This window comes from Myotis myotis, unplaced genomic scaffold, assembly GCF_014108235.1.
Source record: "Myotis myotis isolate mMyoMyo1 unplaced genomic scaffold, mMyoMyo1.p scaffold_m19_p_12, whole genome shotgun sequence".
Taxonomy (NCBI): domain Eukaryota; kingdom Metazoa; phylum Chordata; class Mammalia; order Chiroptera; family Vespertilionidae; genus Myotis; species Myotis myotis.
Window position 1 is genome coordinate 1,402,685 of NW_023416316.1, and position 11,477 is coordinate 1,414,161.

Consider the following 11,477-nt stretch of genomic DNA (forward strand, 5'->3'; position numbering starts at 1 on the left):
ATTTCCCAAACTTACCTGCCCCTCATATTTCAGGCCAGGGGGGATTTCAGTGTTTCCTGGTGTTGCAGCCTAAAGCCTTCCTCCCTATGGGCCCGTGGAGTGTGGTTTTAATGCCACCCTCGGGTCCTCGACCCTGCGACCCTGCAAAGCCTCACACCAGAGGGGCCGATCTGGCACTGAAGGGCGAGAGCCCTGGTGAGAGGGCCGGAGTCCGGCTGACGCAATCGGAGCGGCATCTTCCACTTGGGGGCTTAGAGCCAAGCAAACCCGCGAAGGGCGTTGGGAGACTCCTTTCTCCCCACAGTGAAGGGAGGCGAGATCGGGGAGAGGGGAGTACAGGAGACCCCTGAAGGCACGCCTATTCCGAGCTGCTGGTGGCCTTGCTTTTAGCACTTCAGCTCCTCACGGGAAAGCTGTGGGAACCATGAAGTCCCCTCCCTTCCCCCAGACAGAACGGAGGCTTTTCCACCAGAGAAGGCGCCCCGCGAGGAAGGGCGCGTCACTCATCTTGCCACGTCGTTGCATGGACATTACCTGTCATCTGTCCCACCGTAGGCCACTCAGAGTGGGGGCCACGGGGCGCCCTTCAGATCAGCTCCTCAGCTATTTCCCGGGGCCTTGCACCAAGGCTCCGGGGAATCGCAGCTTTCCAACCCTGTTGCCCCTCCGGGTTGTCAGTCTAGGCTTATGGGGGGTTGGGGGTGGCGGGCAGGAGCCTGGGAGGGGGGCAGAGGGAAGGCTTCTGGGTGCCTCCCACTGTCCTGCCTGCTGGGAGGAGGTGGGGCGATCACACTTTTTTAAGTGCGGGTTCGCCCAGCCCCGGGATTGGGAACAGAACCCAGTCCCACCTTGTACGGAGCGGCCGGAGCCCGCCTCGCCGCGAAGGCCGGGAAGTTATTACCGGTGGGGAGCGCAGGACAGTGTAAAACAGTGTAATTGGAAACTTGTCGGGAGGCTTGTTCTTCATTAGTGTGCGGCGTGAGCGGCCTCCGAGGTACAAGGACAATTACATGGCGCGGCCGTGTCTGCGCGCCGGCGGGAGACTGAGGGCGCCGCCCCGGCCGCCGCCCCCACTTCCACAAAACGAGAAGCACACCAGTGCGCGCTGTCCTTTGATAGATTTTTAATATGATTTTAGAGAGTTTTGTTTGGTCTCATTCTTATTCAATGAGATTAATTTGAAGCACTTATCCCCTGGGTTTAAGTCCGTCCGCGCAGGGCTTCGGCGGGGTTTGTTGCGCGGGGGGTTTTGTTTGCACGAGGCTCTGAGAGACTCCTTTCCCACTTCATTAACCCTGAGTCGGGCACAGTCCCCGTGCCCCCCCCCCCCCCCCGCAGCCGGGCTGGGGATTTACCACCCCCATTCACATGCAAAAGAACCCCAAAGCCAGGGCTCCTTGACTTAATTAGCTGCTGTGCATTTTGCAAAATTAGAATAATACCCTCACCGGCCCCCAAAAGGGAATGCGGGTGTGAGGGTGTAGGGGGTGGGGGTAGGGAGTCAATGCAGCAGGGCAGTGCGGGTGGAGGTTAAGCTGCCCCCAGCTCTCCACCACCAGGCAGTCCTCCGGGCGCGACCATGCCACCAAGTGAAGGGGCTCAGGCTGTTGAGCCCCCAAACCTCCCATCCCTGGGCGTGTCTCCGGTCCTGGGCGCGTGAGCTGCAGGTGGGAGCGGGGCACCCGCGCCGCCTCCCCCCTCCCTGGAGAGGGAACGGCCCCAGGAGGTGGCCTCGGCCCTTTCACCCTGAACTGGAGGCCTGGAGTCTGGCTGAGATCGAAGCCCCTTCCCCCAGGTCCTCTCTGCGGCTCATCCCCCACTTACTAGGGTGGAGGGAGAGGCGGAAGTGGGGTACCCGCTGGGGCGTCCGGTTCCCAGTGAAAGTTCCTGGGGTCCTACCCTCGCGGGACCGGAGCCACCTGGGCGCCCGCGAGCGGCCGGAGCCCCAACGTCGCCCGGGCGCGGGGCGGAGGGGCTGAGAGGGGAGTCGCCTCGGAGCCCATCTGTCGGCCCCGCGCCCGGCGGCCGGTCACCAGCTGCCGGCGCCCTTGTTGCGGCCAGATGAGCCGGCTCAGCGAGGGCACCGCGGCCCCAGCTCGGCCGCAGCGAGCGCCCGGCCCTGACCCCCCACCCCGCCCCGGGGACAGGCTGGGGGCGGCCGGGAACCAGATGGAGGGGGGGGGGGCAGCGAGCTCGCCGCACTGGAGAGGGAGGAAGACCCCTGCCCGGCGCAGCGCCGCCCGGGAAGGGAAGGAGGGGCCTGAGGCTCCTCGCGAGGACGGGGGGAGGCCGAGTCCCCGGAGGGGAACAGGGTGGTTAAGAAGCGCTGCGCGCGCACAGGCGCCCGGTCATTTGTAAGAAGTTTATTTCGACATTAAAAAATCGAGAGAGAACCCGAGGGCCTGGCTGCTGGGACCGAGGCTGGAGGGGGCTGGCGGCGGTGGTGGGAAGCCCCCGGCCGCTTCCTGCCCCGCCTGGGGGGCAGCGCACCGGCCACAGGCTCACTGACTCACGGACACGGTCACGGCTCATGGTCACGAATAAATAACCTCATATACACTTTGCACACCGTATGTACAGCGCTGCGCGCCCCCCTCCGCGGCAGGGGCGCAGGGAAGGGCTCGGTGCACAGCGGGCGCGTGGGGACGGGGGAGTGCAGCCCGGGGCGCCAGGCTGCTTCTGGGAGGGACAAGGGGGTGGCCTGGGCGCCGGCAGGGGGTGCAATGTATGTACATCCGCGGGTGGAAGTGGCTCCCGGTGGACTGGCCGAGAGGGAGGACGCCGAGGGAGGCTAGGGAGGCCTGGTCCGGGGTCGGGGTCCGGGCTGCAGGAGACTTGGCATCTGCCCTTCGGGGAACGCGCGGCCGGAGAGCCCAACAGGGGCCCCGGAGGCGGGCGGCCTCATCGGGGCTGCGCGGCGCGGGGCAGCACGCCGGCCAGCGGGGGCAGCGGCGGGGGCTCGCCGGCGCCCTGGAGTCCGTGGAGGAGGATGCGGGGCACCAGAGGCCGCTGCAGGGCGGGCGGCGGCGCGCTCGGCCCGCGGTACAGGTACAGCGCGGCGCCGGGGTCCAGGTTGGAGACGAGACTCTGCGGGTAGAAATAAGGCGACGGGAACATCCGCTGGAGCGCCGAGTAGTTGCCCGCCTCCGCCAGCAGCTCCAGCCCCACGGCCGTCTGTCGCTTCCATTTAGTCCTGGGGACCGAAATAAAAGCCAGGGTGGGGTCAGGGCTGCGGCCCCGGGCACCCCGCCCCTCGGGGTGCTGAGCCCATGGCCCTGCAGGAGGCCCCGGACACCCACTAAGGTGTTGGTTAATCAGGGGCGCCAGGCACCGCTTGCCCGTGTTACACGCATTCGCTCCTTCAAACTGCCGCCGGCCTTCCATGGCCACTCCTCCCCATTTGCAGATAAGAAAACTGAGGCACGGGCCCTCTCTCCAGATGGTCTCCCAGGTGGTAGAGCCCACCGCCGGCCTCTAACCTCGCACACTCTGCTCTGGGGAGGCACACCGGCCGCAGAGCTGTCGCTGGAACTTCCCCGGTGTATCCGCCCCCTGGGAGGCAAGGTGGCCCTGCAGAGAGGGCGGCCGGGTCTGTTTGCTACCACCTGTGGGGTGAGGCTGCACCGCCTCGGTACCGGTTAGCGCGCTTCTGCAGAAGGCGCACCAGCGTCGCGCACCCTCTCCCGTCACCAGGTCTGAGGCCTGGGGCCAGCCTGTAGCCTGTAGCCTGTAGCCTGTAGCCTGTAGCCTGTAGCCTGTAGCCTGTAGCCTGCCGGGCGCTGAAGTCCGGAGGCCACTGGAAGAGCGTGTGCGGCGTTGGGGACGGTAAGGGGGTTGAGGCACGGACCCCTGCGTGTCCCTGGGCCCGAGCTGGGCCAGCTCCTGAGGTCCCACTGAGGCTGGCTCCGCCACACGGACCCGCTCCCCTCCCTGAATTATTCATCATCATCATCATTGTGTAATTACTGTAACGGGCCTTAATTATTGATGCCCGGAGCAGTAATCGGTATTTATTATTAATGGGCGACGCGTTCTGAGGCTTGTTTATGGAGAGCACCGTTCTGGCCTCTGCTGAGTGTGGGAGTGACGGTGAGTTATGTGGTGTGTGTGTCTGTGTGTGCCTGTGACTGTGAGTTATGTGGTGTGTGTGTGTCTGTGTGCCTTGCGTGTGAGTTCTGTGTGACAGTGAGTTATGTGGGGTGTGTGTGTGTGTGTGCCTGTGACTGTGAGTTATGTGGTGTGTGTGTCTGTGTGCCTTGCGTGTGAGTTCTGTGTGACAGTGAGTTATGTGGGGTGTGTGTGTGTGTGTGCCTGTGACTGTGAGTTATGTGGTGTGTGTGTGTCTGTGTGCCTTGCGTGTCAGTGTTCTGTGTGACTGTGAATTATGTGGTGTATGTGTGTGTGTGTGCCTGTGACTGTGAGTTATGTGGTGTGTGTGTGTCTGTGTGCCTTGCGTGTGAGTGTTCTGTGTGACTGTGAATTATGTGGTGTATGTGTGTGTGCCTGTGACTGTGAGTTATGTGGTGGGTGTGTGTCTGTGTGCCTTTCGTGTGAGTGTTCTGTGTGACAGTGAGTTATGTGTGTGTGTCTGTGTGATTATGGGTTGAGTGTGTGTATGTGCGTGTGTGTTTATATATATGTATCTTTGTCTCTGAATGTGTGAGGGAGAGAGATTAGAAAACACCAGTTTCCCAGTCCCCAGAGGAGCTGCGGCGGGCCCTTCCCTGCTCCGTTTCAGTACAAGAGAGACTGAGGAGGCCAGAGAGGCTGGGTCGAACCCAGAGCCCTCAGCAGCTGCTGTGTTGGGCTACTTCTCCTGCCCCCCTACCTCCCCACCATCTCCATCCCCACCCATCCCCAGGGGTCTGCCTACTTGTCCTCCCCGAAAAATATTCTGGACACAGGCCACCACCCCACTCTGGCCTGATGCTCCCACTGGGAGGACTCAGTGGCCCTAAGACTGGAGCTCGGCTGGTCCAGGTGGGGAGGTGGGACCTGGCTGGGATGGGGCAGGCCCTGGACCTCCTGTGGCCCATGGCCTGTCTGTCCACCCGCCCTGGAGCGGATGCCTGGGCGCTGGAGGCCGAGTTCATGCCTGTCTCTGTGACTCGCGTGGACTCTGGGCAAGGCCTTCTCTCCCGGGGTCCCAGGTTCCCACGTTTACAGAATGGGGAAAGCTCAGGGCCCTCCTTAGCGGTCAGGCCTTGGACATGCTCCCTGGAGGGGCGGATAGGAAAGGCGAGGGAGCCCCTTCTGTCCTCCTCCCCCTCCCCGGCGCCCCACCCCCCACAGCCGGGCCTCACCTGCGGTTCTGGTACCAAGTCTTGACCTGCGTGTCGGTGAGGTTGAGCGAGGCGGCGAGCTCCATGCGGTCCTGCACGCTCAGGTACTTCTGCCGCTCAAAGCTGCGCTCCAGCTGCGCCAGCTGATGGTCGGTGAAGGCGGTGCGCGCCTTGCGCGGCTTTTTCAGGCGCACCGGGGGGCTGTCCCTCGAGCTGGAGATCTCCCGGTCGCCCTCCTCCTTCACTGCGGAGACAGGGGCGCGTCAGGGCCCAGCCTCGCCCTCCCGCCCTGCTCCTGCAGGTCAGGTAACCCGGGTAACCGTGGCTCCGGGACAGCAGTGGCCCCGGCTGCGGCAAAGCCACTGGGAACTGGGACCACGGCCCGGATGGAGGACTGACCCAAAGCCGAGAGAAGGCAACCCACTTTCCCTGCACTCCCCGAGGGATAAACCCAGCGACTGGCTGGATGCCGGGGGAGGGGACCCAGGGGTACGCGCCCACCCGTGGGCTGCGCGAGTCCGCGCTCAGGGGTGCGGGTCTGGGCTCCGCAACTGTGCCCGGGTTCTCTGGCTGCAAATGGGCCAGAAATGGAGGGAGCTGAGGGCTGGAGTCTGGGGAGAAAAACCCGCTTGGAGGGACAAAAAGCTGTGCACCCCGGAGCGAATCGTGGTCCTGAAGATAAATTGTACCCGCATCTCGCCTGGCCCCTCTGTGGATGCGAATCTGTAATGCTGGTCCTGCCGGTTCTTAAACTGCAACAGCACCCAGTGCCCGAGCCTGAGCTCCAGGGTGCGTCGCAGCGCGATCTCCGAGCCAAGGCACTTGGAAAAGTAAGCGGCGGGTTTGTGCCGAGTCTGTTCCCTTGTCAACGCTACGCCCACTGTGGCTCCCAACCAGCTCTGCATTGCCGGGGTGTTTCAGCCCCTCGGAGGGGGCGCCCCAGCAGAGTCCCCACGCCTGAGGCCCCAGGACCGGACCGACAAGATGGTTTATTTTTCCCAAACAACACTTTCGACTTCCGATGGGGGTTGACCGCACTGAAGCGCACACTGCCTCAAACAAACTCGGTCTCCCTCCTTCTCCCCCTAAAGCGAGGGCATAACCCAGTGGTCCGCAAACTGCGGTTCGAGAGCCACATGCTGCTCTTTGGCCCCTTGAGTGTGGCTCTTCCTAAGCCTTAGGAGTACCCTAATGAAGTTAAGAACAATGTACCTACCTATATAGTTTAAGTTTAAAATATTTGGCTCTCAAAAGAAATTCCAATCGTTGTACTGTTGATATTTGGCTCTGTTGACTAATGAGTTTGCCGACCACTGGTCTAACCAAAGAGACCACGTCCCCCAATTGGGGGCCCGGCTGGGGCTCCCCCACTCTTATTCTCTCTGCGCTTTCCTTTATGGTGAATTTCATTGTGCCTGGCGTTAGCAGTGACAAGGTTCAGCTGAATGCGAGTTGATTCCTCTCTGTAGGAAACAATAATCCGGTTAATTGAGCCACTAGGGAGGGAGACATTTCAACCGGAAAGGCCTTGCTTTGCAGCCGGGAGGGTGCGGGCGCCGTGTGCACCGAGGCGGCTGGCAGGGAGAGCACCTCTGGGGAGAAAACGCCTCCTCCCAGCCCAACCAGCCGTCCCTGCCCTCCCCGCTCGGCCGCGCAGGGACTGGCCGCCTCCTCCGGGTGTTGGGAGCTGATTTCCGTCCATGCTCGCAGGTAAAGTTTAATAAAGTGCAAGAAAACAATGATCCGAACTCCAACTTGATCCCGTGGAAACCTTGCTTTTTGACCTAATTGCCTGCCTGACTATTTGTGAAAAACCCCACTTCTGGGGGCTGAGGGCTGAGCTGGGGGTGGAGGGTTGCGCTGCGTTGTCGGGAAGATCCGGCTTTTCTCTAATCCCTCCCGGCACAGGCAGGCGGGCGGGAGCCTTTGGAGGCAGCCTCGGTGCCGCCCAGAACCAGCTCGCCCCTGGGGCCTCTGATCCCAGCCTGGAGGCCACACCTCAACGCCCCTGAGTTTGAGACACCCCCGCCGGGGGGTTTGGAGCAGAGTGCCCGCTCGCCGCTTGGCTTCTTGGCAGACAGACGGACAGACGTTGGCTCCAGCAGCTAGGGTCACGGCAGACCTTCCATGAAAGCCCGGCTGTAGCTCCTTTCAAACAACACTTTCGACTTTCGTTATCTTAGGAGCCTTTGAAGCAGCAACTCAGGTGGCCTGACCGCCCCTCCAGGGCCTCCGTGGAGAAAATGACGCCGCAGGGGAGGTGGGTCGGAGGGGGCCCGCCCGGGCTGGCTCCTGTGTCTGTCTTCCCGCCAGCCTTCCCAGCTCGCCTGAAAAAGTAGCCTCCGCCACTCGCGGGCTCAGCTCGGCGGCGAGTGTCCCCACGCCCTCTGACCCCGGGCTTTGTAGACGCAAAGGCGCACCGCCTCGGGGTGGGGTGGGAAGACCTTCCACCCTCCTCTCCGGCCTATTTGAGTGATGCATGGACAGCCCGCCCTCCCCGCTCCCCGCTCCCCGCTGGGATATCTTCTCTGACAGGAGGAGGACATTGATATTCCCATGATCTTAAACTAAACCTCTCCTTGAAATCCCAAATTAAAGGAGACAAGAGCCAGGTTCTCCCAGCCTGGCACCACCGTTGGCAGCAGGCGACGTTGGCGATTCTTGCCCCTCACTCTAACCACAAAGCTGGGTGCTGTTGAGAATTACGAACCACAAAACATTGCTATAAGTAGACGTTCCTGTCGCTTCTCTGCCTTCCCCTGCACCTGTCTTTCTCTGGGGCGGGTTTCCTTTGCCTCAGGAAACAGCCCCCGGGGTGAAGCAGGGGTTTCTGGGCCCCGTGCCTCCGGACTCCCCGTGGGTGCGCTCCGCCTGCCCGTTTTCTCGTTTCCTCAGCACGGCTGGGCTGCAGGCGGCCGGGCGGTGCGTGGGGAAGCCGAGGACAGCGAGATGGGGTGTGGGGCCCCACACGGGTGTGGGTTTGAGGTCAGGGCATGTCCACAAACGAATTCTTGGCTGGAAGGAGAGTGTTGCGAGCCGTTCCGCATTTTTGTGAAGACTGCGTACAAATAGGCGCTGGGAGGTGCAGGGCCCGCGATGACAGCAGATGCCCTCGTAGGGAAGTGCTATCTGATGAAAAGCGTTCGGGATGAATTCTGAGCTGATAGGGCTCAGAAGGGCCTCGGCCGGCCCCGGGTTTCTGCTGTGGGGGACACGGGCTCTGCCCCGAAGCCCTGACACTCCTTCCCCGCCTGCCTCCCGCTTCTTGCGGGGAAAGAACTCTGACCACTGGCCTCTCAAAGAGCTGAGTCCAGGCCGTGGCCCCGGGCGGGCGGCGAGAATAAAATTAGGGCGCTCCTTTTATGCTTCCCTTTCTTCCTTCCTTTTTCCCTCCCTTCCCTGTCCTCTTACTCTTGATCTCGGCTCCCTGGTTAAGACGGGATGAAAGGGAACAACAAGGAAAGGTTCACAGAGGTGAGAGGCAGGTGAAGGGCCGGTGACCCCCAGGGAAGGGGACGGGGAGCTGGTCACTCGGGAAGCCCTGGGTCCCACACAACCAGAAATGGCTCAATTCTCTTAAAAATCAAATTCAGCGAGAACCGCTGGGTGGGTGCACCAGGGTTCCCCCCTGGACCAGACCTCCAAGCCTGCTCCCAGCCAGCCTCGCAGCCCCGCCTGCTGCTGCTGCTTTGAAGTGAGCGTTCCTTTTGCATAATTCGTGGGGCCCAGAGTACGCTGGGCCCAAGGGGAGGCAAAGCCCGGTTTCTCTCCCCCTCGGAAATCCAGATGAAAGGGTGGAGAATTCTGACTGTTCTCGGCTGGCTTCCGCTAGGTTTTCACTCCTATAAGGAGGGCGTTCCAGCTGAGCCCTAGGGGTCTGGTTGTTTTGCAGTATTTTCTCAGCCTCTGGCCAGATGGGCGCCTGCTCCTGCCCCCCAGCCCCGCTGGAAGGGCAGACCCAGCGGAAGTTTGGAAAGTTTGCTCTGTGCATTTTGGGGGGTCTCTCCTGGGGCGCACAGTATCCCTCTCCCCGCTGTCTCCACCCGACTCTTTGTTGCTCAAAGGCATAGCCACGGGCAGGCGGGAAGGTTCGGGCCCTGGGGGAGCTCGGGCCGGCTTCTGCGTGTCCCCTCCTGTGTGCATGCAAGTTTCACTGCCGGCTTTTAGACTTTTAGAAGCACAGCACCCCCCCCCCCCCCACACACACACACACGCTTCCACCTCCCGCTTTCTTACCTTTATACTCGGAGTCTGACGAGGCATTGCTGCCACTTTTGTCCAGCTTGTCTCTAAAGTCCTCACCGGCCTTGGGTGCGAGGCGGCCCCCGGGCTCAGGGGCGGCAGGCGGCCCGCTACTAGAATAGGGCGCACAGGCGGCCAGTGGTTTGCAGTCGGCAAGGATGTCCCTGATCAAAAAGGAGGAGGTCACTGTACGTGACTGGGCTGGGGCTGAGAGCTGTCCGGCCTGCAGGTGGGAGTCCAAACCTGGGCCCTGTGCCCCGCCAGGCCGCGGGGCGCCCGTCTCCAGACAGTCCCTTGCTGGTGAGGCTGGTGAGGAGCAGTCACTGCTGCTCTCTGAGCGAGGACTCAGTTCCAGGGGTGAGCGGCAGTCCCCAAGCAGGGGGTCCCCCTTGGGAAGGGCGGGGCTGCCCGCCCGGTGGGAGAGGATGGAGTCGATCCCAAAGCCATTGGAGCCTTCCATAGCCAAGCTTCGGCCTGTCCTCTCCGGAAGCTCCCCACCCACCCCCAGCCCCAGCCGACCGCTGTCCTTGCCCCTAGCTGCGGGCTGGCATGGGGAAGGCGGGCAGGGAGCCTGTGGGCACCTTGGATGGAGTTCAGCCTTGGGGGAGCCCAGGAGCGCTGGGCCAGCCTCCTCTGCGCATTAGATCCAAAAGGGCTCAGCGCGTCTTCTGCAGCATCGCGCCTAGTCGCCGAACCGAGGGGGGGTGGTGGGAGTGTCAGGGAGGAACGGGAGGGAGGGTGCGCCAAGTTGGGGAGAGCAAAGGGGGAGACGGACGGCCTGAGCGCTCCTCTGGCACAGAAGAGAGGCGAGGATGTCGGAACCTAAATAAAGGACGGCGTTTAAAAATCCAAACCGCACGCTTCCTCCAGGCGAGCGTGGCCGCAGGCAGCGGGGTCAGCACCGCGGTGAGCAGCGGGCGACGGGCCGGCGGAACGGAGCGCACCTGGTGGCGTCAGCACCGCGGAGAGCGGCGGCGGCGGCGCGCGGCGCATGACTGTCCACCTGGCCCGCAGGTCCTCCTCCGCGCTCCCTGCGCCCGGGGCCGTCAGCACCGCGGACAGCGCCCCCGGGCTCGGCCGCCGCGCTCCCAGCCGGTCCTCCGAGCGCGCCTTCGCCTCCCCCTTCCTTTAAAAAATGAACCTGTGTCACTTTTACTTTGGGGCTCGGGGTTTTGTTTGTTTCTTTCCCCCCCTCGTTATGTTGTGAGTGTGAGTGTGAGTGTGTGAGTGTGTGAGTGTGTGTTTGAGTGTGTGAGTGTGTGTGTGTGTGTGTGTGTGTGTGTGTGTGTGTTTTAAAGGGGACTAGCCCACGTGGCCCCGGAGTGACGTCGCTGATTGGCTCTGGCCGATTTTGGGGGTGATGTCACAGCGCCGCGAGTCTCGGCCCGATTCCCTTTCAGTTTGATTAAAAGAGACACTGAATTAATTACCGCACAGGCCCAACTGTTTACCGGCCGTTTCCACGCGGTTTGCTTTCATTAGGCCGGTGATGAGGCCCCTAATGGGGGTGATTAGCCGAGGGGGGCGGGCTGGCGGGGAGGGGTCCGAGCCCGCTGCGCCGCGGAGGCTCGGGATGCGAGTTTTTTAAGTTTCCCTCGGCCCTTCCCGGCAGTTATTCAAGTGATTCGCCCCCGGGGCTGTCCTAGATCCTTTTCCTCGGCCCCTCCCCGGTCTTCCTTCCTCCGGCCACGGAGAGGGGCCAACCCCGGCGGGGGAGCCCTGTCCTGGGGGCGTTCCCCTGGGTTCCAGGGCTTTCGCGTGGGGCGCTTTGCAGCCCTTTCTCTGCCGCTCGGAGCCCTGCGGTCTGGCGGGTGGGGAGAGCTGGCGTCGCCCCAGGAAGGGGCGGGAAGGTGGCTTCGCTGGGGGCCGAGGGTGGAGAGTGCGGGAGGTCGTGTCTGGGACGCCGGGGACCCCTAGGGACCCGGGGGGCCCGAGGGAGGCGGCAGGGACCCA

The 11,477-nt window shown here is 62.7% G+C and overlaps 1 protein-coding gene across 1 annotated transcript; it reads right to left on the bottom strand.

Moving 5' to 3' along the window:
- Positions 1-2,451: 2,451 nt before the first annotated feature.
- BARHL1 (BarH like homeobox 1) lies at positions 2,452-9,984 on the bottom strand. The gene is made up of 3 exons (XM_036329263.1): positions 9,519-9,984; positions 5,304-5,526; positions 2,452-3,193 (listed from the first exon to the last, which is right to left on the bottom strand). Exons 1-3 carry the CDS (start codon positions 9,982-9,984, stop codon positions 2,902-2,904), a joined length of 981 nt encoding a protein of 326 aa, XP_036185156.1. The 3' UTR covers positions 2,452-2,901.
- Between the last annotated feature and the right edge of the window lie 1,493 nt (positions 9,985-11,477).

Excerpts from the sequence above, each read along its gene's own strand:
- BARHL1 (XM_036329263.1), bottom strand. The coding sequence starts at position 9,984 with ATGGAAGGCTCCAATGGCTTTGGGATCGACTCCATCCTCTCCCACCGG. Across the intron at positions 5,527-9,518 it reads GTCAGACTCCGAGTATAAAG|TGAAGGAGGAGGGCGACCGG; the intron begins GTAAGAAAGCGG and ends CTGTCTCCGCAG. Across the intron at positions 3,194-5,303 it reads ACTTGGTACCAGAACCGCAG|GACTAAATGGAAGCGACAGA; the intron begins GTGAGGCCCGGC and ends TTCGGTCCCCAG.